Raw genomic sequence first — 22,369 nt, 5'->3', positions numbered from 1 at the left:
GATTTCGATTTTGTGGTAGTTTTTAGCCAATTCCCAGCCGTTTTGGAGCTACAGTCGTTTAAAAATGCCTTCTCAGAACACTGTCATTTTCGGGGGAAAGGCGCGCCAAATACACAGATATGATTGGTCTAGAATCAAAATCATATGTCAAAAAGGAAGATGACACCGCCCGGTCGCAGATTGCCCTTGTCGATTTAGCATCAATTCTGCCAGCAGGATGGTGAAAAAAATTATAAAGGTATCCGTCAAGTCATAATCTCGCTTTCGACCTCTGTCGTTTTCACTGGGCTTTGTACAAATATTAGTTTAAAAAGGAAATGGTACAATATCAGTTATAATTGATATACCTCAAAATCAGTGTCTGGGTTATTCTTTTTCTCATTAACCACGGAGTCAACGGTATTGGGAGCACAACCAAGGCAATCAGAGACCAGTTGGCGTGTCCTGATGCCTTTGAAGAGGCCTTGTTCCTTCTGGCTTTTGAAATACTCGTAGCTGTTCACAATCATCCGCTTCTCTCCTGGGCAGAACTCGTGCTTGCCGGACATTTTCGCTGACCTTAAAGGATGCTTCTGGCTAATTGATGAGTTCTACCGCCCTCTCAAGACACTATAGCACTTTTATTTATATCAAACAGACAATTATTAGACTTTTTACAGTCTGTATAGTATGGGTTACAATTTCTGGCCCAATGTTCAATGTCGCCTACAATACATGTGTACGTTGTTGTGAAAAACACAGTTTCCAAGATCGCAATTACGCTCATACATATGGAAAACTTTGTCGTGCGCTGTTCTCCTTGGCGCCGACGATGAAGACAAGGTACTAACTGTCCTTCTGTCACGTAAGGGCCGCGGCTAGAGGATATCGTGTTTCGCTTTCAGTATCGGTACTCGCAATCCTTCACCATACATTACATGTATCAAAAGTTTGGTCGCGGGCGACTCGAGTCTCGCCAGCCAAAGTTGTCTTGTTGGTGATGTTAAAAAATGGAAGCGGACACCGCCTGGCCATCTTCGAGATTTGCGCGAAAGATAACGCCATCGGAGCTTACAACAAACCATTTTCCGACTTGTGAAGCAGGCAACGTGAGAGCCAAACTTGCAAGGCTGCTGAAATGAGCAACAGACGTTTCACCCTTAACCCGTTCGATGAATTGACCTTAGCGCATGAAGACCGCACCAAGCTTGTGGAGATCACTGACGCCCTAGTTCACGCCAAGTTTGGAGAATACGAAGAGTATCTGCAAAGCGAGAAACGAGTTGATCTTGCTCGCTGGAAAAAGTTCAAGAGCTCGGGCGCGACGACGACATACCTCGAGAGGAAGAAGTCGCACCCAGACTCCAACTTGCTTGAAATGCGCATGCTTGGCCCGCTACCCGGCACTCTGGACGAGAACATGTTTGGTCTGGTCAATCCGACGCTCGAATCCATGCGGATCAAGGCGTCGTACCTCAACGACTTCAGTGCTGGAGCTGTGCTGGCAACGGTGGTGGAACCAACAGAAAAGGAGCCATTTCGGTCGGTGGTGGTCAAGTGGATGGAGATCGATATTCCCGGAGCGTCAGTTGGAATCGTCCGCAATCGCGACTACATTTACGTGGAGAGCTCAGGCATCCTTTATCTCCAAAACGGTGAACGCGTGGGCTATCATCTTTTCCACTCTGTCAACTTCCCAGAAACATGTGAGCTACCGGGCCGAGTTCGCGGTAACATGTCGCTCTGTGCCATTTTCCACCAAGAGGATACAGATCGAACAGATTGCTTTGGTACAGGTGTCATGGACCCAAAGGGCGATATGATTCGAATGATGGCTGTGGCAGGGATGGTTCAAGCTACGATGGCTGGCCTCAAGTATTCTTACTGTGGACAAATGAAGAAGTTGGCGTGGTTGCTGGAACAGAAACATGCAGACATGAGAGAACGAAGTGCTCCAGTTGTTAAACAGGTCTGCATGACCTGCTCAAAGCCAACCACGGGGTCGAGAATGAGGATTGGCAGAGCAAGCAGCACTTGCAAATTGTGCTTCGGGGCGTTATGTGGATCGTGCAAGGTTTCCAAGAAGTTGACCTTCATCTCACCGGACTTAGAGCTCGCTCAGCGTCGAGTAACTTTTTGTGTCAAGTGCTTGATGGAAGCGTCTCGCCTGGATACATTGGAGGCGGCTCGGCATCAATTTGTGTATAAACAACCCTTTTACCAAGGCTCCTACGGCTCTTTTGGAGCGTCCTATATGAGCTCTCAATCGAACGATACGGTCAGTTCGCTATAGCGATGCGACGTCCGCGGTTGTGGTGGTGCATCGATGGATGCAATTAGAAAAATGGAGCACCTAGAAATTGTTATTTTTTCTAAATAATACCAAAATTAACGAGTGTGAAACGATTTCGGGTTGTGACGTGATATTGGAACACCACTACTTAAGAAGAGGTGTCGGAGCTTAAGCTCATCTCGAAAGATCCATACGCAATCGGGAAAACAGGTTCCTTGTAAACAAACTGTTGGCGAGCGGCTTTCAGAGTGTCCAGGCGAGTTGCTTGAAGCAAACACTTGACACAAAACGCCACCTTCCGCCGGATGAGCTCCAGATCCGGGGAAATAAAGCTCAATTTCTTGGAAACCTTACACGAACCACACAGTGCCCCAAAACACAGCTTGCAGGTGGTGCTCGACTTACCCAGCTCTCTAAGCTTCGAGCTCTTGATCGGCTTCGAGCACGTCTCACACACAGGTTGCAGAACTGGAGCACCCCGCTCCCTTAGCTCACTTTGCCTCTGCTCTAACATCCACGCGAGCTTCTTCATCTGGCCACAATAGGAGTATTTCAGGCCTGCCATGCATGCTTGAACCATCCCCGTCACCGCCATCATGCCGATCATATCACCCTTTGGGTCCATTATACCCGCACCGCGACAGTCTGTTCGGTCAGGACCTTCTTGGTGAAAAATCGCACTCAGCGACATATTGCCACGAATTTTGTGCGGCAACTCGTGTGTTTCTGGAAAGTTGACAGAGTGGAGTATGTGATAGCCGACGCGGTCCCCATTCTTCAAATGCATGATGCCCGTGCTCTCCACGTAGACGTAGTCGCGATTGCGCACGATGCCAATCGACGCGCCGGGTATGTCAATCTCCATCCACTTGACCACTATCGCGTTGAATGGCTCGTCCTCCGTTGGCTCGACAATGCTAGCCAATACGGCGGCAGCACTGAAGTCATTGAGATACGACGCCTTGATTCGCATCGACTCAAGAGTCGGGTTGACCATACCAAACATGTTCTCATCCAAGGTACCGTTCAGAGGACCGGTCATAAGCATCTCCGGTAAATTCGCATCCGAGCTCGATTTCTTGCGCTCGAGATAAGTCGTCACGAGCCCCGAAGATTTGAACTTTTTCCAGCGAGTCGTATCAACGTCCTTGTTACTGTTCAGATACTCTTCGTACTGCTCGAACCTGGTTTGCACGAGAGTATTCACGATATCCACAAGCTTGCCTCGGTCTTCGGTCGTGAGTTTCAAGTCCCCGAAGGGATTCATTGTGAAACGTTTGTTACTCATTCCAACACGATTCACCCATGCACATGCGAGGACTACCACGTAAATTCTAGAGTGCCAGATCCTCCAGCGCCAGCAGGAAACAATGTCCATCTGGCACTTAGGTACAAATCGTTTTTCTTTCCCAAATCCCAAGTTTCTGACACGGAAACCAACATGACGACTAGGCAAAGTAATGTCTGCAACACTGACGCAAGGAGACGTATCCACCATACGAGTAGATCGGCTTCGTTTTTTCGAATGGGGTTTTCAGTAAATTTGCCATACTTTATAGCTCGGAGAGCAGTGTTCACACATGCATGGCGGCAAAATAATTATTGTACTGTGAACACGGCGGTATGTTTATTTCTCTTATTTCTTTTGATAACAGCGTTGAGCATTGACGGTCGCTTCGTCGTCACATTGAGCAGCAATTTCCAGCGGTCTACCGGTACAGTACGCTACATGTACATGATTAGTACAAGTACGCCACAGCAGTAGTACCGTGTATCAATGTACATGTAAAAGGTGTGATGTACACTCCTGGACACAATTATACGGCCACCTCGTCGAGTGCCCATAACTCAGTCAATTCTTATTATTTGACGGTGCGGTTTTCACACAAGCTGCAAAACATGCTTCAAAATAGCAAGGATGTGCTAACGCTCGCGGGTTTGCACTTTATAGGGAGGCTTACATACAAAAAAGAGATTTGTCAGGCTGGACACAATTTACGGCCACCATCGGCCCAATACAAAAACCTATATAACATAAAACATGTGTCATTTTGGCTGACAAGAAATTTGTATGGGCTGAGTTTCTGAGGGCGATTAAATGGACACTAGGGATCGAGAGCTCAAATTAGTTGCATGGTGTACACATTAGTATTATATGTAACGTGTTGCACTCACACCTCTGCTTGATCGATACTAGCCGAGTGCCGCCGCTACGCGGCGGGAAAGAATGAATATCGTTCCTTGTATTTTGCCTCCGTTCCGCTCGCCACGGGCTCGCTTCACTACTCGCACGGTAGGTTGGCAGATTTGGCTCAGGCCTGCAGAAGGTGCCGATTTGGGCAGCTGAAATCCCAAAAAAATTGTGCTCTGACCTTATCACCATAATTAGTCAGGTTAGATTAAATATCTACAAAAAGAAAAGTAGGACGAATTCAGTTGTTTTGGGCTGGAATTTTTGAAACAGCTCGATCGATATCTAAAACACCCAAAATCTGACTGGGCTACAATGCCTGGATTCGAAGCTCAGCTGTAGGCAGAATACATGATTGAATCGAGTTGTATAAGAATGTCGTTTACCAATTTGCGCGAATCCAGCCCTTTTCAGATCTAGCCCGACTAGCGTTTAGAAGTTGAGCACGGTCTAAAAAAAGACATTCTTAATCAGCTCGATTCAATCATGCATTTTGCCAATAGAGAGGTTTCGCAAACCTAAAATTCCTATTCCAGTCAGATGCAGTGCAGCTCGGAGCTGTGTGGAATAGGATCGCTTCGATTTCGCAGCCTAGTCCATTCACAATCAGATGGTAACTCATCGGATCAAATGTTGGAGTGAAAACTCTTTCGTCCACTAACGTTTTTGTTTAGCATTAACCTTTGCGCGCGGAGGAAGACCAGAGGTGATGCAAAGACAAGCGGAAGAGGGGGCCTGGCTGAAGTTGCTTCCGTAGTGTTGCATGCCACCTCCCCTGAAATATCTACAGAGGCCGTGACACCAGTGCCGGCTACAAAGCCCAAGCGCAAGAAGTTCAGCATCTCTGATGATATCATCCTGCTTCGCCAGGTAGTTACAGACACACCGTTTGCTTCGGGGAGAGGTGCTCTCATGGATGCATGGGAGGCGTTGGCGGTGAAAGTCAGAAAGGTAGACGGGTTTGCAAAGACTGAGCTGAAGGGCAAGGCTGCTCAGGACCATTTCACCTCCTTAATCCAAGCCCATCGTCACTGGGACAACAAATCTACATCTTTGTCCGGTGCTTCAGAAGATTATAAAGAGCGCAAGCAACTACTTGATGAGGCGCTGCTGCTAGTCGACGAAAAGGCTAGGGATGATGCAAGCAAGGCTGAATCTAAAAGGGAGAAAGTTTTAGCAGAGGAGACTATTTGCAAGAGCGTGCGGACGAAGCCGTAAAGCGTATGCGCACGCGCACGGACGGTAAAGACGGCGGTAGTGCAGCGAAGAAAAAGCTTAAGTACACTGTGTACGACTTGATTCATGAGGACAACGAGTTGGAGCGTGAAGAGAAGGCTACCGAGCGCCGAGAGAAACTTGAGGAGCGCCGTCGAGAATGAGAGCAGGAACGTGAGGACAGACACAAGGAGAGAGAAGAAGATCGTACCGAGCGAGAAGCAGCTCGGGCTCATCAGCCGGAGCTGGCAAAACTAGAAAACGAGAGGTATGCAATAATGCTGAAGCTAATCATGTTGAACAAATCGGGTGGTGGAAGTACTGTATATTGCAGAGCTACGATTTCTAAACAAGATACTCGTCTAGCGTTGGCGGTTGCAGTCCAAAGTAGCTACTTATTTGGTTACCACCTGAGTGGCAGTTGTGACAATTAGCGAGCAGCATGGCCACCTTCACAAAGTTGCCGATAGGCGAGAGACCAATTTTTTGCTGGGGTGCATACGCGACAAAAGCCCACAGCGTCTTCAGACACTTATAATTCCCCTCGACGGATTCTCTGACACTGCACATTTACTTTTTGAAAGCACGCTCAAAAGGATCGCCTACATTTCCTTTGTATCCACTTAGAATGAACTTCTGCACACCATACGCGGTTGCCGTAAGGAAAATGACCGCCAAAACGTTCCTCATGCTCCTCAAAGTAGTTCAGCAATCTGCTCTCACGCAGCATGGCACTGGCATACCGTCTCCCCTCCATCTGCCCTTAAAAGTGGATGCACATGCCGTCGGGTGCAGTGACTGCCTGGTAGTTGAGGCAATGGCAGCGTTTGTGCCCACTATAGCAATACGTTTGTAGGCTCTCACCAGGAGCCCTTGGACGAGGAGACGGGCGGCAGATAAAGTAGCTTAGTTCCATCGGGAAAGTCAAAAATGGAGTCTCCTTTGTCTTGGATAGTAGTGCAATAAAGCTCCATTCGTTTCTCCACTAAATCGCGAGCAAAATAAATCTTCTCGGCAAACTTGTCGTGAGCATGCTCAACCATGTGAAGAAATATACGCGAAAGAGCTTTACGGGATCGTCCAAAGCGGAGAAGGTGCTCGTATAAACGTGGTGGATACGCCAGACGTCGTAGCATGATGCAGAGTGCTTCTATAGCCACAAAACGGTCCCTGTGAGCCGTTATGATCACATCGGGCACGCGGAGCAGAACGCAGAGGCGCTGCAGCCCTACGATGTCAAAACATTATTCCAGCTCACAGTTAGCGTCGATAAAAGCAGCCAAAGAGAACACAATGTCAGGGATGAGAGGGCGCTCTATCTCTCCATTCTGAAGCAGCACGAGATACAGCAGCTTCTTCCGCTTGGACGACACCTTCTTCACCATGTGCCAGAGCCTTCGTCGCCCGCATTACAGCCAGTGAAAACAATCGAATCTGCGAGGCAGTTTAATTCCATTGAGTTTGCCATTCCTGTGACTCCCAGACTCCATTCCGTTACAGACAACCCTAATCGGCGCTAGCAGGACCTCTTTTATGTAAATTGCGGTCTGAATGGACGGAATCGCGTTGCGAAACCTCTCTAATAGCTGAATTTCAAATCCAGCTCGTTTAAAGAATTCTAGACCGATCAGATTTTGGTGTTTCACATACCAATCGAGCTGTTTGAAAAGCTCCAGCTGGGTTAGGCCCATAACAACTCTATGAAGGCTCAGTAGCTAAAGGTAAAAAAGGGTTAATGAGCCTGTAAGAGGAAAAAAAGGATCTTATTGGCCGAAAAGAAACTCGAACATCCGAAAGTGCAGCCCAGGACATGCTATAGGTCCACATAGACCTCTATCAAGGCACTTACCCAGGCCACCAGCCGTGCTCAATCGCGTTCGTAGCTGCAATATAGACGCTAAACAGGTTTCAGATTTCTCACGCACACACTGAGTACCGCGCTACCGCGACGATGGCTAGTTGGGAAGTTTTAAAGGCGCACCATGAGTACCTATTCGAAGACATCACCGGAGAGGATCTCGTCGAGGACTAGGAGAGGCTTGTCGCTGATGAAGACGACGTGCAGGTGGGCGTAGGCGACACGTGGGCTGCCTACAAGGACACAGAGCGGAGAGTGGCTAATGATGATGTCGAAGGTCGCGAAGGAGATAATATTCAGGGTGGTGATGGCATGGAGCAGCATGCTGTTGAAGTAGGGCTCCATGTTGGTGGACTCGGAGGCAGTGATGATGGGTGCGGAGGCTGGAGCTGTGACGCTGGCGTGCAGGTCAGTACCAGTGGATCCCGACGCAGTGTCGAGAGCGAGTCACCTGGATCGACTAGAGTACCATTCGGTGGCGATGTAGTGCACGCAGACACGGTGCACTGTGCTGATGCAGACGTAACGAGAGTTGCTGCCGTTGCCAGCACACCAAGATCCATGGGGAAGGCGTACATGAACTCACTGAATGTAAAGAGCGGGCTACCTATTGTGGCAAATCCGCAAGTTGCATAAGCCTACAAAGCCAATGGAGACTACAATTTGTTCTCGTTATTTTTAACTGCTTTATTCCGTCGCAAATTACTTTCGTGGACGTCTGCTGAGATGATTGCTCGTGGACAAGATGCTCCGACTGAGAGTGAGCCCGATGCTTACTGTGGGCAGGAGACTTCGATGAGCATCTGTGTATTAAGCAATATAAGTGAGAACTGGTCTGAAAAAGCGTTTTTTTTTACGCCAGAGTAAATCCCCAGAAACTATGGCGAGAGCGAGATTCCAGCAACTTCGCGCTACATTGAAGGCTCACGTCAATAGTAACACGTCGGCTGACAAGATACGCGACCCGCTGTGCAGAGCTTTACTCAATCCTTTGCAGACGCGCTTCGCAGCTATTGCAACCCCAATTAGAGTAAGTACTATTGACAAAATGACAGTTGCAACCAAAGCACGCTCAAAAGCCCGTACTTACAGACCTTAAAAAACAGACAAGTACGGGGTTCGAGTTTTCGCTGTGGTAGGCTGGGATTCACTGTACGTGCATTCACTCTGGGACAATGCATCAGGCAACGCGCTGTCAAAGACACCAGCTCATCGTTACACCGAGCTGTTTCCCGTGTTGAGGAAGTCTCCGCACAATAAATTGGCGCGACCAGAGATTCAAATCTGCCCGAAGTCGACTACGGCACTCTGAATTAGTATGGTGGGTCACAAGCCGAAAGTTCTACACTCTCCTACCGGCTATCGGCTCACGGCTTTTGACAATTTTACACGCGACATACGTTCGCGAACGCAACTCGTACATTCAACGACGATGAGATGCATACCATACTCAAACGACCTGAGAGCCACGCTATCGGCGCGAACGCTTCACTGGTCTTCCCAAGAGGCTGCATAATGCTGTCATGGTCTCTTTCCTTTTGAGCGCTGGACAGACGATCGTGTTTGCATCGCAAAATATTCATGGTGCCTACTGTGATTGCATTGTACAACCGATTCATGAACGGGGTCGATCGTGCTGACCAACTACTGTCAACAATCCCATCTGAAAGAAGCGTTTGACACATTTTACATGGCTAATGGACCTGGCGATTAATAATGCTTTTGCGCTACTGAAAAAAACTACGGCGCCGTCTCTCGCACTTCGCGAATTCAAACGACGTATTACGACGTATTGACGAATAATGAAAAGGGTGTAAGACGACGCAAGTTACGGCGAGAAAATTCACGGAAGCGTGAAACACTTGACGATGCGGTTGGTGCGGATTCTTCTTTTAATATCATTACGCCGAGCGCTACGACACACATCAACGGAAAGCTGACTTGTTATCTGTGTAGTATTCGGGGAATCAGCAAGAAGGCGAAGTACGGATGCACCAAGTGCGAAAGGGACTTTGATGTCGAGTGTTTCAGTGCGTTCCACTACTAAGACGTTTTCAAAGTAAGATCTACATCTATCCGTGATGTTCTTGACGCCGTTTGTCGCTCGTCGATAGATCCTGTCACATTTACACGCAAACGTGGTCAATAGGTCGATCACTAGGCTGATCTAAAACTTCCAGACGCATAAAAGCACAGTCTTTTTATACCTTGAATGTATCCGGCCAGTTCTCGAGAAGGCCTCGTTTCATGGACTCGGGCACACCTCCACTCATACTCTCCGTTTTCATATATATATATATATATATATATATATATTTAGATATAGATATATATACTGGCGGCGAAGAATAGCACGGAAAGAGTGGTTTCTCCGCCGTTTGAGCGAGCACGAACGCATTAGACGTGCCACGGTCTCACGCATCTCGCCGACTTAGATCTCCCAGTCGCACTTTGAAGACCCACACTACTCACAGATACCCTTGGCTTCCATGCTGATCTTGATATGAACAGCAGGGTGGTTCACGATAGAGAAGGGTAACGTTTGAGAGGATACGGGATGAAGTGCGATTGTTTGATTTTCTGTAGTTCTTCGATTTGACTTGTTGGGGTACAGGTCTCAATGAACCTCTTAAGAAATTGTTAGCTGAACCATTTCTTATTAGCCCTTTAACCATTTTTAACTCTTTTTCCCTTTAACCCTTTAGCTAAAAATGATGCCAATCCATGTAAAATAAAATAGTTTCATTTTTGAAAAAAGCGTAATCAGATATTTTAATATTATATAAAATAACTATTTTGAAAGTAATTTCTTATTAAAGATGGCCAGCAGCGTGGTGAACGCGCTGTTCGGGTCGTATGATCTGCGCAACGCCAAGCAATGGCGGGACGAGGATATGGCGTATCGGGAGCAGGAGATACAGTGGCTCAACGACGACATCGTGCGTGCGCATCAGTGGCGGCTAGCGGACACCGAGCGCTTCCTACGGCGCGAGAAGATGCAGAGCGAGCACTTGGTGTGCGAAGCTCGTGCTGAGCAGCTGTCCACCGTATCGGAGCAGGCCACGCTGCTCTGTGGCTTCATCGTCAGCGCAATGTGCAACGTCGGCGTGCCGGACAATGTCCACGCCTACGTGTTGTTCCTGTATACGGTCTCTGGCACTGCTGTGTGCGTGTCCATGCTCATCTGCGCCGTCATGTGCACCAATTTGCAGCTAGCAGTGACGCGCTATGCGGCACACACACTCGAGGACAGTGTGCGAACCATGGATATGACGCAGCTCGAGTGGGGCTCGCCCTTCAGCTCCTGGTGGCTCACAAGGTGCGAGAAAGAGCAGATGACTGCCTACAAGTTTATGCTCTTCGGCGTTGCATCCTTCTTCTTCTATCTCGGAGCAGTTTCCTGGATCCAATTCTACATGTCCACAGGGACGTCGCTGAGCATCTCGTCGCTGTCATTTGTAGGGTTCTTAATCTGGCAGCTTCGTATCGCCAGTAAGTGGAGGTATCTGCTCACCCCGCCGTCTTTGGGAACTTCAGCGAATAATTTAGGAGCTTCACATTTGTCGCACTCGTATCTGTCGGCGCCAAGGACACCAGCATCACTAACGTTAAGGAAGTCGGCGCTGGAACCGACTGCCGCTCCAGTGTCTGCTTCCAGCTTCACCAAGTCCATCACGCCGATCGATACACCGTGACAACTTTTAAGATAAACGTAAATATAAATATGGCGCATTACAACTTATAATTGGCCTACGTCTCACAGTAAAGTGACACTCTTCACCGGTTGGACACACTGTAGCGCCCACGTGTTGGATTCTGACGTGGAAGTGTCAAATTTCAGAAAATCGTCCTAATTTCTGGTGGTCCATGCACTTGCATGCAAATCCTGTCGACTCGGCGATCGACGAGGGCGCTTGAAGCAAGCCCTTGATCTCGGTAGTTGCAACTTGCAGTTCGCCCAGCGCGGCTGCCTACGTGCAAGACGAATCCTTTTCACAAACGTGGGGTGGGCGATATGGCTGGGAAGACGATCTCCAGCGAGTCGTCCGACGAGTCCAGCAGGTCTTGACCCTCCGGGGGCAACAAATATGTCGTGAACTCGATCACCTCGTAGACGAACGCCAGCACCAAGAACAGCAGCCACCAGTAGAAATAGCGAATGTTGCCCTTGCCCACGCACTTCCCCGTCCACGGACAGTGATGATCATACTCCTCAATACACACCCGACAGTCCATGCAATGCAACGCTCTAAAGCAAGCAGCAAACTCTTTTAGATCAGGTTTCTCATAACCGCACTCCTGTAACAACGTACCCTTCCGGTCGGTACGAGTCACAATGGTCACAATAAGTGTATGTTTCATCAAGCGGCACCTCAATCCTGCAATAAATGACCTAATCAGCTCTTCGTAGTTCGCACATTCTTTTCACTGCTCTCACCTTTTGACAATGCCCGGGTTAGAGCACCCAACCAGCGCATAACACGTTAAGCACAAGCCCGAGAGTATCACGCCAGCTCCCAGCTCCACCACTCCCGCCTTCTCGAACGTCAGCACGTTTACTATCGTTGATAAGAAGAAGAAAACCGACCACGTAGTCAGCATCAAGTGCCAGTGCGGCCCCAACATGCAGCTCGGCGGCAAGGCATCTGCGTCTCTCTCCACGTTCGTATCTCGCCATCGGATACCAAAGTTTGCGTGCTTAAGTTGCACGAGCTCCAGCACGTGGTGTGTGGCTAAACACAGCACGCCATCTAGTGCGTGCAACACTTGCCATTGACCATCATTCCTATCTTCGCCACTTTCTAGGTCGTGGGCTGGTGGGAAGGGCCGTACGCCCATACGACTGCCCGCCAGCAGGTTGTCGTACTCGTAGCTGCACTCAGCGTTGCAGGAGTGTTTGTCGAGGACCACGGGTGGTGACGCGATGTGCAAAGGCTTGTGGAGGGGCGTGGGTGCCACAGGCGAAGACACTGTCCGCTTGGCCTTCTTCCCCATGTCAATATTGCGAGTGAGTCACTGAGTCAGTGACGGGCGGAATCGATGATTTTGTCGCATACGATTTTGCAATAAAACACGTTTTCCCTACAATCACATTTGAAAAATACCCTTTCTGTCATTTTTCGCTCATCTACACTGTATATGCATGTATACGTTCAGCGTATACTTCAGTACATGTATGTGTTTCTTTGCGGAATAAAGCTGGTTGAGAAGTAACAATTACAGCTGGTTTTAGCTTAGATCGAACACGGCCTAGGAATTTGACGATCTTGCATCTTATTTCGTCCGCATTTTAAATGCAAATTGTGTTGGGGATAAGGGAGACCTTTTGCAAAAAATCATCTGGTTCAGCTCCCAACAAACTGTGTGATTCGTTATCATTCAGCTTAAGCTTACTTCCGGGTATTAGAGAACTGATATTATACAGGCTTTGAAAAAAATAATTTTCTTCGTCCAGAAATATATTCCAGTGGAATAACGATATTCCACTGAAATAAATTATTGAATATAGATCGGTAATCTATCCGTCATTTATTCAGATATCATCCAGATAATCGCTATTCCAGGCCTTGCGAATAATGTAATGAATCGACTTTCATTAATAAAGTGGCGCGTCAGACTGACTGCGTACGCTATCAGAGCGCGAGCTGATAAAAGAGGAGGCTAACGAGCCATAGGCGCTTGAGAAGGCCGGTTGTCCGTACACAAAGTGATGTCGAGCAGCTTCGAGCGTGTCCAAGCGATTGGATTCCATCAAGCACTTCACACAAAAACGCACTTTTCTTTGAGTGAGTTTCAGATCCGGCGAAATAAAGCTCAACCTCTTGGAAACTTTGCACGACCCGCATAACGATCCAAAACACAACTTGCATGTAGAGTTGGGCCTGCCGAAGCCTCGAAGCCTTGAGCTTTTGATAATCTTGGAGCAGGTTACGCAATCGGGCTTAGAAACGGGAGTACCGTACTCTCTTAGTTCGGCGTGCCTCTGCTCCAGCAACCACGTCAGCTTCTTCATCTGTCCGCAATACGAATACTTGAGACCTGCCATCGTGGCATGCACCATCCCTGACAAAGCCATCGTGCGGATGATATCTCCTCTCGGATCAAGGATACCTGTCCCGCGGCAGTCTGTTCGATCGGGCCCCTCCTGGTGGAATATAGCGCAAAGAGACATATTGCCGCGGATTCTGCTCGGTAGTCCATGCGTTTGCGGAAAATCAACAGAGTGCATCAAGTGGTAACCCACACGCTCTCCGTTCTCCAAGCGGAGGATTCCCGTGCTTTCTACATAAACGTAATCGCGATTCCGCACTAACCCAATTGACGCTCCAGGTATATCGATCTCCATCCACTTAACCACCACCGATCGGAACGGGTCGTCCACTGTCGGCTCTATTATCGTCGCGAGAACGGCAGCAGCACTGAAGTCATTCAAGTATGACGCCTTGATTCGCATCGACTCGAGCGTCGGACTGACTAGACCGAACATGATCTCGTCTAGAGTTCCAGGTAGTGGGCCGACCATTAGTGACACAGGCAGCTCGGAGTCCGGATTAGAATTTTTGCGTTCAATGTACGTCGTCGCAGCGCCTGATGCTGAAAACTTTTTCCAACGACCAAGGTCGACTCGCTTGTTCGTGCTCACATATTCTTCGTACTCTTCGAACTTCGCGTGAACGAGTGCGTCGACGATATCAAGAAGGTTGGTACGATCTTCGTTAGACAGCGTCAAGCCTCCGAATGGGTTTACAGTGAATCGTTTGTTGCTCATTCCGTCTCACCAATTGAACCTTGGGCAATGGCCACTCAAATCGGGGAATGAGGTTGGAAAATGAGCGGCGTCGACAGTTGATTCAACTGCGTGGCTGGACTGCACCTAACCATGGCAAATCTTGAAGCTTACCAGGTGGCATTTCCGACACGACAACTTGATGTTGTTGGCAACAACTTGTTGGCAACAACTTGTTGCCAACAAGTTGTTGAACAACATCAAGTCACGTATCCGACGAGCCTCAGCTCTCGCAGAAAATAGGAGAGCAGTAAACCTCAGTGGGGCGGGGGGTATCGACTTTACTGTAGTGGAGGAGTTAGCTACATTGCTCGTTTTCAAGCTCTCTTATTCGCTTAAATGAAATACGAATAAACTTTTAGGATTGGACATTTATGGATTTATTTAAAACCCACAGGTGGCCAATAGCGCACAGTTAACAAGTTCGGCGTAGGCACACGTGCAAATATGGCGTCACCAGGACACGGTGAGCGCTGCGAGCAAGTGCAGGGTAGGCGTGATCATGGGAACGGCGAGTGGTGAGAGCAAGTGTGGTGCCGGTGTAAGCTTCGATTTGGTGAGTGCTGAGAACAAAGTCAGCGTGGACGTGAGTCAGAACAGAGCGGGTGCTGCAGAGATCTACGGCGAGATCGTGACCCAGAATACGGCGAGCGTCAAGTGTGGCCGAAGACTTAATTGGCACGGCGGGCAAGTGCACGGAGGACGCGGTCACAGCGCCATTTGAGAACACGCTGAGCGCTGAAATTAAGTTGTGCGTGCGCGATTTAGAACACTAAATCGGTGATAGCGTTCAGCCAAATGGTTATGACAAGGGCGCAAAAGAATGCTGCAGAGGTTATGGAGCACGATGGAGAGCTAGCGTTGACTCTTGTGGCACCAAAGGAAAATAATGATGCAAATTTGACAGATAATCTTGCAGCACGTAATGTGATGGGAACTCACGAAGAACAAGTTGGAAGTATCGTGAATCAGTTTTGGACACGTACGGAGGCTTTAGCTACGAGCTACGCAAATTTGCCAGTGGCAGCAAGAGCAGCAAGCTTATGCACAGACTGAGGCTTTAACAGCTGCTCAGGAGTCAGCACAAGTTGGAATAGAGCAACTCGCCAGCCATCAGCAGACAAGTGCACTTCGTTTTCAGCAAGAAGTACAAGACACGCGACTTGCCAGCTCAGTCCCTGGAGCGAATGCAAACGGAACACGCTGAGTAGCTCGAAGCCACAGTGAATCAGCAAATAGAGACCATTCGTCGGGATGTGCTACATGATGTTGGACAAGCAAGCGCAGGCATTCACGAACAAGCCGTAGACGTGAAACGCATTGAAGCGCAGTTAAACTCTGCAATAATGGGGTCGCACGATGCTATGACAAAGTCGCTGGCACAAGCTCTACCTCCACAACCTGCACCAACTTACCTGGACATTGAGCGTCTAGTTCATGACACTTTGGTATATCATGATAATGGCTGACTGGGGAAAGAACCGAAGCGAACAAGCGAGTCCGTGAATAAGCACCTTAAAGCAAAACTTGATGAACAAGATGAGCTAATAAAACATTGTGTTAGCACGGCTTCTGCGAATGTGGAGACTAACTTTGAAGCTAAAATGCGATTGGCAGTTCAGTCGGCTCAAGCCGAGCTTATGCAGAGAAATGATGAGCAGCTTAAGTCAGCGCCAGCGTATCCGGCTTAAAATTTACGGAGAAATATAAGAGTCAGAGCTCCGACTGGAGAAGAAATTGCAGGGTGTGATGCACACTAATGGAGTAGAAACCACGAAACGGCTCGACACAGCATTACAGCGTCACGATGAAGCCATTAAAGCCGTTGGACGTAAATGCGAGCTCCTAGACGTTAATGTGAAGGAATGGAAGCTCGTTTGACAGCACTAGAGATTAAATTAGGAACAGATGGTGAAAACGAGCGCGATGGCTCCAAGCAGAATGGCGCTGAATCTCTGAAGAATCGACAAGTGGCAGAGGTGCCTTTTGTCAATACCGCAGCATGGTAGCCGAGATGGTGATTCCTATGAGTTGGTGGAAGATTTGCTGCGAGGACTCGCTGAAGAGACTATCGCTAGTGTTCGCACAATCACTAACAGCAGTGCGGCTTGCCAGAAAGTCATTGCGCTGGCAGAAGAGCGGCTTCATGCAAGATCAGCGCATACGCGGGCAGCCCAAGTGCGTCGAGACGTTCTGGTGCAGAGGCATCATCGATAGTACGAAAAGATATTATCGCTCAGGCGCAACGTGATGTCAAGTATAGAGCTGAAGAGGCTGCTCGTGCTCACAGCGCTCGAGCTCATCAACTACGTGGTAAGAACTAATTTATGAAAAACCGAAGCACATCACTAACATTTTATCGTGCCTATTATCGTGTCTTTTTGTGCAGTTAGCGCGGCAATGAATGCGAGTCGCACACCGAGTTCGCAAAGCTAGGAGCTGTTTATGATATAATCGCCACAGCCCATCTAGGCTAGTACTCGATAAAAGGTCGATAATAGAATCTTCTCCATATTCATCGGGTACAATTTCAATCGGAAATGTCATACTTGCCGGCACACGCTCCTCAATCTCGCTCGAAGGAATTGCTTGGCACTGAGAAAGGTCAACAAACTTGCTGTTCCTGTTGAAGAAGATAGCCGTGTCAATGTTTTGCGGGGACAGTCTGGTGCGCTGCGTGGCTACCATACCCCCCGCCAAACTGAAATCTCGCTCAATGTGACCGTTTCCAAAAGTGCATAACCGACTCTTGTTTTCGCTCAATAACGCGTAGTTCGACAGGATCGTCCATCCAGCGAGAAATCTCACCATCAATTCGATTTGCAATGTAGTTCGTAACAGGTCGTTCACGTACGAGAAAATATAACAAACACAGGTTAGAATCTGATCAGCACAATACCTCTTCAACCACAATACGCACGGACAGGACAGACTCGGTCGCCCCGTGCACGGCTGCGCACAGCCTTCGGCTGGGAGGGGATGAGCACGCAACGTGAACAGAATGGAGAGTGGTGTTATCCACACTAAGACTTAGTAGCATAATGGTAGGAAGGTTTGTGGCACTTTGGGTGGTGCACTTCAGTTTCCGTTAGTCCTCGAATCCCCTGCAGTCCCGAGAGCCTACGACGAGCAAGTCGCCTGCGGCGCACAGCACCCCCTTCAAGACCATGTCGGGCCTCAGCGCATACATATCTTTACGCAGCCGCAGAGCGAAGTTGCAGCGCGTCGGAGCTGCCACCGGAGGCACTCCACGCTGGGGACCTAATCGAGTATTATAGCAGAGCCTTCGTCTGCGGCGACAGGCTAGGATATTGGCGCGCCGTCGTCACTCGAGTGGACGAAAGCAACGACGTGGACTAAGTCATTCCAAAGGACTTAATGCTGAAGAGGTTGGCGGACTACGTCGGCACCACCCTGGGACCAAGCCAGAGCAAGTGGCGCAAGCTGAGAACCTTCATGTTGGTTTCTAGGACTTCTCGGCCCCGACGAAAGCTAGCGTATTAAATAGCGCGTTCCAATCCGCTGTTGCTGCGGCATACGATGCCTTGCGAGAGGATATTGTTGATGAACGCGAGGAGATCGTCCCTGGGACCCCACAAAGTAGCGTGTGCAGCTCTCCTGAGGCTCAGGCTAATGTCGTCTCCGTGGAGGCACCCAGCACCCCGGCGCGGGCCGATACTCCAGATTAGCAGTCTTCTGACGAATTTACGGTGTCGAAGGAACCCTCCCTTAGCGAGAAGGTGACTTGCAGCTCCTCGCTTAGGGAGATTATTGACTGTGTCCCGGGGAAGGCGAGTGGAGCGTCTTCCAAGGCAGAGGCTGCAGCATACGTGCGGTCTGTACCCAACCGCTACACGCGCGTCAATATATGTCACCAGCCCAAGAAGAGAACGGCTCAGTGGCACGTTTCAAGGTCCCGCAAACGGCGACACCTGGCAAAGTGTGCGGTGACGAAAAGCGGATCCAAACTGTATCATACTGCGGCGTTAAGACGTCAAGATTTATCCTCGGGCTCGTGCATTTCTTACTTTGTAGCGTTTCATATTTTCTAATACGGAACTTCAGTTTATCGTCTTGCTTGGGTACTACAGAGGCTTGAAGCTTTTCCAATTCTCAACTTCGTGTACTTGAAGCATACTTCAAGCAGAAGGATTGCATATTCGATTGTCTGCTCACATTCCTATTGCACCACAGAAAACAAGACTATACTAACAAGCTCGCTCTGCGGCAGGTTGACGCTTTGTGAACGCTGGATCACTCGAAGCTCAGGGCAGCACCCACATCACGAGGCCACCCTAGTTCGGGAAGTACAGCCACTGCACCACGCTTTATCTTCCTACGACTTACCAACACCTCACGCCCACTGCTATCGACGTGCGCAGTCACACGCAGTGCATACAGCACGTGCACACAGGCGCCAAAACCAAAGAAGTAGTCGCACGGGCAGCTTTGCCATTGGATGTTCACGGGCGAACCGTCTACGGGCTGCCCCTCGTACTCTTTTCGCGCGTAGTTGCTGCCCGTCTGCGCCGACACAGCAATCGCTTCCTCGGTGCGCTTGTTTGGGGCAACTAAAACTCGGCGGGCAGGCAGCGAAATCACACGAAGGATAGAGCATTCTCCGGAGCGCACGTACTCGACATGTTGGCCTGGTGCGAGACCTAGTAACCCCTCTCGCACCATCTCGGAGACCCTACGCGCGAGGGTCGGTGCTGGAATCACGGCATACTCGAAGGCTCTGGAGCTGCTGGATTGGTCCTGGCAGCAGCCACTGAGCTCGAGCAACAACGTTCCCATCTTTAGGCGACGGCGCAAGGTGTAGTCGCGCTTCAACAGCGCATTGAACGTCTCCGCCGGGTTGTTCGTCGAAGCGAAACCGCTTGGCGTGGCGAAGCGCTGCCACACCGCGAAGGGCCCTACGACCCATTGTCCGTAGAAGTACTGCACAAATGCTGTTAGGGTCGCTTCGGTCATCCAGCGGTGGAGAACAGCACGCAGCATCCCCGTATAGTGCGCTTGGTCCCGAGCAAAGTGCAGGTCGTATAGGTCCGTCAGGACACGAGCTTGCGAGTCCGAGGAAAGCATCTTAACCCGCTCCTGGATGTGCTTCATCACATGGAAGAAGCACATCAGGAAGCAAAACCGTGGGTTATCGCCAAATACCGACGACAGAGCATTAAATTGGGCTCTGTCGCCGTCAGCCATTGCGTATTGCACCGTCAGGTGCTTGTTCGTCATCCAAAAGTAGAGGCGCCGTAGCGACAAAAGCGCATTCCGGAAATAGACTCCGTTTCTTGAGATATAATGAACATAGCGACCAAATGAAAGCGGCGCGAGCGGTCGGACACCCCCACTACCAGCACGGGGTAGTCCATCCTGTTCGTCTTGTAGGTGCCGTCCAGGTGCAGTATGAAGCTCTCTGGCGGCACCATTAGGCGTAGCATTAGAGCCTTCGTCGAGATGCCGACCAAGAACGGCTTTCTGTCCGAGCCGTTCCCGACGAGGGGCAAACCTTCGTTGTCCAGCTCTCACGTGAACGTAAAGGGCTCCGTCATGTCCTTCGAGTGGTCGTACGCTTGCTGGCGAATCCACCTCTTTAAGTCCTCGACTCGGTCATGGTTCTCTAACCGCGAGCGGGCGTAGTGGTTTACAAAGTTTTGTACGGTCTTGAGAGCGGGGAGCTCCTCCAGCGGGGTAGCGAATTTGCGGGCCAGCGCGTGCCTGATGCGCATGGGTCTCATGTGGTTCTGAACCAACTCTCGGACGAAGGCCTTCTGAGGCTGGGTGAGCTTCTTGCGCACCGGTGAGGAGGTGGAGGAGACCGTGTTGTGCTCTCCGGAGTCGTAGATGGACGCGTGCTCGGACTCCAAGCACGTGACCACCTTCCCCCGCCAGGGGCACTTCACGGGGCTCGCCTCTTTGCATGTAGCTGAGCTGCACTCCAATAGACGATAGCGCATCTTATGGTCTCCTTCAGGGCAGAAATTACACCCCATGACTTGCGACTTTTCAATGTCGAACGACTTTAGCTTCGCGAACACCACCTCGGTCCCGACGGCGTCCACATTGACGGCGAGCTCTCGCCAACTAACTCGCGGCGGCATACTCGATCGCGATTGCTGTGCTGGAATGGTGTGGCTCACACTGCACACTGGTCACCAGATTAACCTTAATCGCGCCTTTTTGTGTGCATCCAGCTGGTGTCCTATCGTGTTGTGCTGGGTATTGTGCTAATCAGACCCGTGCAGTGGTGACCAGATCGAATGGTGCTGACACAGATTTGTTGTGTTGTTACCATACTGCATGGTGCCAGTAAGGCGTTCTCTTCACGTACTGGTGAGCAAAAGTTTCAGCTAGTTCATCTGAAAAGCTGTATGCTGAAGGAAACTGCTCCTGGGCTTCATAGTCGTTTGAATTCGTAACCCTCACAATCAACACACCACGGATTTTTTTCTTTAATCTTGTCAGACACAATCTCCGTTTGACGTTGAGCCATTCACATAGATTTATTGTTCTCCACTTGCTGCTGCATTGGATTGGTGTTCTGAAGTGTACACAATCTAACAACTCTGTGCAAGGATCGCTCAGGTCGCTTATATGTATACAGCAAACGTTGCTGCATTTCAAACACGTACGCTGCTCCACGAATAGCTTCAGACTTAAAATATCGTGAGAAGAACCGGTGATCCAGTGCCGCACAAAGACGCTTGCGCGTTGAAGTAGCAAGAGGAGTTAATTCACCGACGATAATCCACTGAGGTTGCGCTTTTGCCGTCATGTAGTGCTGCAGAGATTGGTCAACATTTAACGTATTTGACCGAGCGAGATATAACTTGAGAAGAACATCCACTTGATTTGCCTTTTCTGCTTGGCAGACACGTTTGATTTCAGCGATTGGTGTCAAAAGTGATAGAATGTGTATCAATTCAGCTGGCCGTTCTCAAGAAGGAATGTAGATGGAGGAACTCCTGCGCGCTCGGCTTGGCGTCGCCGCATTTGATACCAGGCCACAATAGCTTCCCCTTTGTCGAGCACTCACTGAATGAAGCTAGTAAGACTAAGAAAGTGAGCCGGGGCATTGTCAAGTAGCTATGTCGTGCCAGTGCTTGTGAGACCTTTACAAAGAACTTGAAAGAGATCGCCACTTTTTTCGACAGTTCGAACTTGGTAAATAGTTTTCTTGACCCTAGAAATCAACCGAGTCAACTCAGGGTTACCTGCATCATCGTTCATCCCACACGCATTTTTTGTCGCCGCGTGTGCCATGTGTGCAATGCGCCATTCCCAACACTATTGCAGCGTAGCGCCACCTTAGTTCAATGTGGCGCGTACGACGACTGTACGTAGGACTAGTTACCATTATATGAGCGGCTTGATTGTCGATTCCAATTCGTAGCGTTATGGAATGATGAGGTAGGATCTCTTGCAGTATATTACTCCCTGCCATCGCCTCCATACTCGCCTCGCACGCTGATACGTGCTTCGTACTGCTGCAAATAAAACAAGTGCGTGACTTTTGTCCACATGACTGCTTATCCTGCTGGCCCTCACCTCCATCCTGATTGCCTTATTTTCCTCCATCATTTTTGTGACCACTCCGCTTTCCACCGCGTTTGCCCTGAAATTCTTTCTGCCTGACACCCGCTGCGAGGATCAGCTCACGGACTCATTTTGGTGTGCACACACTAGGGTCCGCTCCATAGCGAATAGAAATTTTTAGACACTCAAACTCTGTCTGGTCTGGTAAACTCTCCAATGGCATATCTACCATAGTGCTGTCTGCAATATTGTGTTGCAAGTCTTCAAGCTCCGTTTTAACAGAGGTGTAGATTTGTGTCTTCACCAGATACGAGCTTCATATCCCAAAGGTCGTTCTCTAAGCGACGGATACAGTATATGTATATGTAGTATACGCCTTAACCACCTCGTTCTGTTTTCCTTCGTACAGATTTCGAAGCTCGGTCCACATCTCGGATCCAGTTTTCTTGTCGCGTATCTGGAGGAGAACGTCCGGCGGCACCGACGTACCAAAATTCCTCGTGAGCT

At 49.4% G+C, this 22,369-nt stretch overlaps 9 protein-coding genes across 9 annotated transcripts; 5 read left to right on the top strand and 4 right to left on the bottom strand.

Annotated features, from left to right (window-relative positions):
* Positions 1 to 1,399: 1,399 nt before the first annotated feature.
* On the top strand, positions 1,400 to 1,958 carry PITG_15446 (uncharacterized protein; the record flags this gene model as incomplete). Its single annotated transcript, XM_002898351.1, has 3 exons — positions 1,400 to 1,777; positions 1,856 to 1,881; positions 1,949 to 1,958. 3 exons carry the CDS (start codon positions 1,400 to 1,402, stop codon positions 1,956 to 1,958), a joined length of 414 nt encoding a protein of 137 aa, XP_002898397.1.
* Positions 1,959 to 2,420: 462 nt separating this feature from the next.
* On the bottom strand, positions 2,421 to 3,608 carry PITG_15445 (uncharacterized protein; the record flags this gene model as incomplete). Its single annotated transcript, XM_002898350.1, has 1 exon — positions 2,421 to 3,608. The coding sequence occupies one exon, from the start codon at positions 3,537 to 3,539 to the stop codon at positions 2,421 to 2,423; it is 1,119 nt and encodes a 372-aa protein (XP_002898396.1).
* Positions 3,609 to 6,864: 3,256 nt separating this feature from the next.
* On the bottom strand, positions 6,865 to 9,809 carry PITG_15444 (uncharacterized protein; the record flags this gene model as incomplete). Its single annotated transcript, XM_002898349.1, has 7 exons — positions 6,865 to 6,898; positions 7,528 to 7,561; positions 7,686 to 7,925; positions 7,988 to 8,139; positions 8,314 to 8,339; positions 8,982 to 9,044; positions 9,744 to 9,809. The coding sequence occupies 7 exons, from the start codon at positions 9,807 to 9,809 to the stop codon at positions 6,865 to 6,867; spliced, it is 615 nt and encodes a 204-aa protein (XP_002898395.1).
* A 546-nt stretch (positions 9,810 to 10,355) lies between these two features.
* Positions 10,356 to 11,231, top strand: PITG_15443 (uncharacterized protein; the record flags this gene model as incomplete). Its single annotated transcript, XM_002898348.1, has 1 exon — positions 10,356 to 11,231. One exon carries the CDS (start codon positions 10,356 to 10,358, stop codon positions 11,229 to 11,231), a length of 876 nt encoding a protein of 291 aa, XP_002898394.1.
* An 18-nt stretch (positions 11,232 to 11,249) lies between these two features.
* PITG_15442 (uncharacterized protein) lies at positions 11,250 to 12,531 on the bottom strand (the record flags this gene model as incomplete). The annotated part of the gene is made up of 3 exons (XM_002898347.1): positions 11,250 to 11,785; positions 11,850 to 11,915; positions 11,975 to 12,531. The coding sequence occupies 3 exons, from the start codon at positions 12,529 to 12,531 to the stop codon at positions 11,530 to 11,532; spliced, it is 879 nt and encodes a 292-aa protein (XP_002898393.1).
* A 765-nt stretch (positions 12,532 to 13,296) lies between these two features.
* PITG_15441 (uncharacterized protein) lies at positions 13,297 to 14,023 on the bottom strand (the record flags this gene model as incomplete). The annotated part of the gene is made up of 2 exons (XM_002898346.1): positions 13,297 to 13,311; positions 13,367 to 14,023. The coding sequence occupies 2 exons, from the start codon at positions 14,021 to 14,023 to the stop codon at positions 13,297 to 13,299; spliced, it is 672 nt and encodes a 223-aa protein (XP_002898392.1).
* An 802-nt stretch (positions 14,024 to 14,825) lies between these two features.
* PITG_15440 (uncharacterized protein) lies at positions 14,826 to 15,047 on the top strand (the record flags this gene model as incomplete). The annotated part of the gene is made up of 1 exon (XM_002898345.1): positions 14,826 to 15,047. One exon carries the CDS (start codon positions 14,826 to 14,828, stop codon positions 15,045 to 15,047), a length of 222 nt encoding a protein of 73 aa, XP_002898391.1.
* Positions 15,048 to 15,669: 622 nt separating this feature from the next.
* Positions 15,670 to 16,759, top strand: PITG_15439 (uncharacterized protein; the record flags this gene model as incomplete). The annotated part of the gene is made up of 5 exons (XM_002898344.1): positions 15,670 to 15,771; positions 16,124 to 16,154; positions 16,208 to 16,302; positions 16,458 to 16,539; positions 16,713 to 16,759. The coding sequence occupies 5 exons, from the start codon at positions 15,670 to 15,672 to the stop codon at positions 16,757 to 16,759; spliced, it is 357 nt and encodes a 118-aa protein (XP_002898390.1).
* Positions 16,760 to 19,732: 2,973 nt separating this feature from the next.
* PITG_15438 (uncharacterized protein) lies at positions 19,733 to 20,201 on the top strand (the record flags this gene model as incomplete). Its single annotated transcript, XM_002898343.1, has 3 exons — positions 19,733 to 19,935; positions 20,005 to 20,040; positions 20,135 to 20,201. 3 exons carry the CDS (start codon positions 19,733 to 19,735, stop codon positions 20,199 to 20,201), a joined length of 306 nt encoding a protein of 101 aa, XP_002898389.1.
* Between the last annotated feature and the right edge of the window lie 2,168 nt (positions 20,202 to 22,369).

The sequence above is a fragment of the Phytophthora infestans genome, genomic scaffold (genome assembly GCF_000142945.1).
Source record: "Phytophthora infestans T30-4 supercont1.37 genomic scaffold, whole genome shotgun sequence".
Taxonomy (NCBI): Eukaryota; Oomycota; class Peronosporomycetes; order Peronosporales; family Peronosporaceae; genus Phytophthora; species Phytophthora infestans.
The sequence above is the reverse complement of the archived record's forward strand: the minus strand, read 5'-3'. Positions and strand labels throughout refer to the sequence as shown.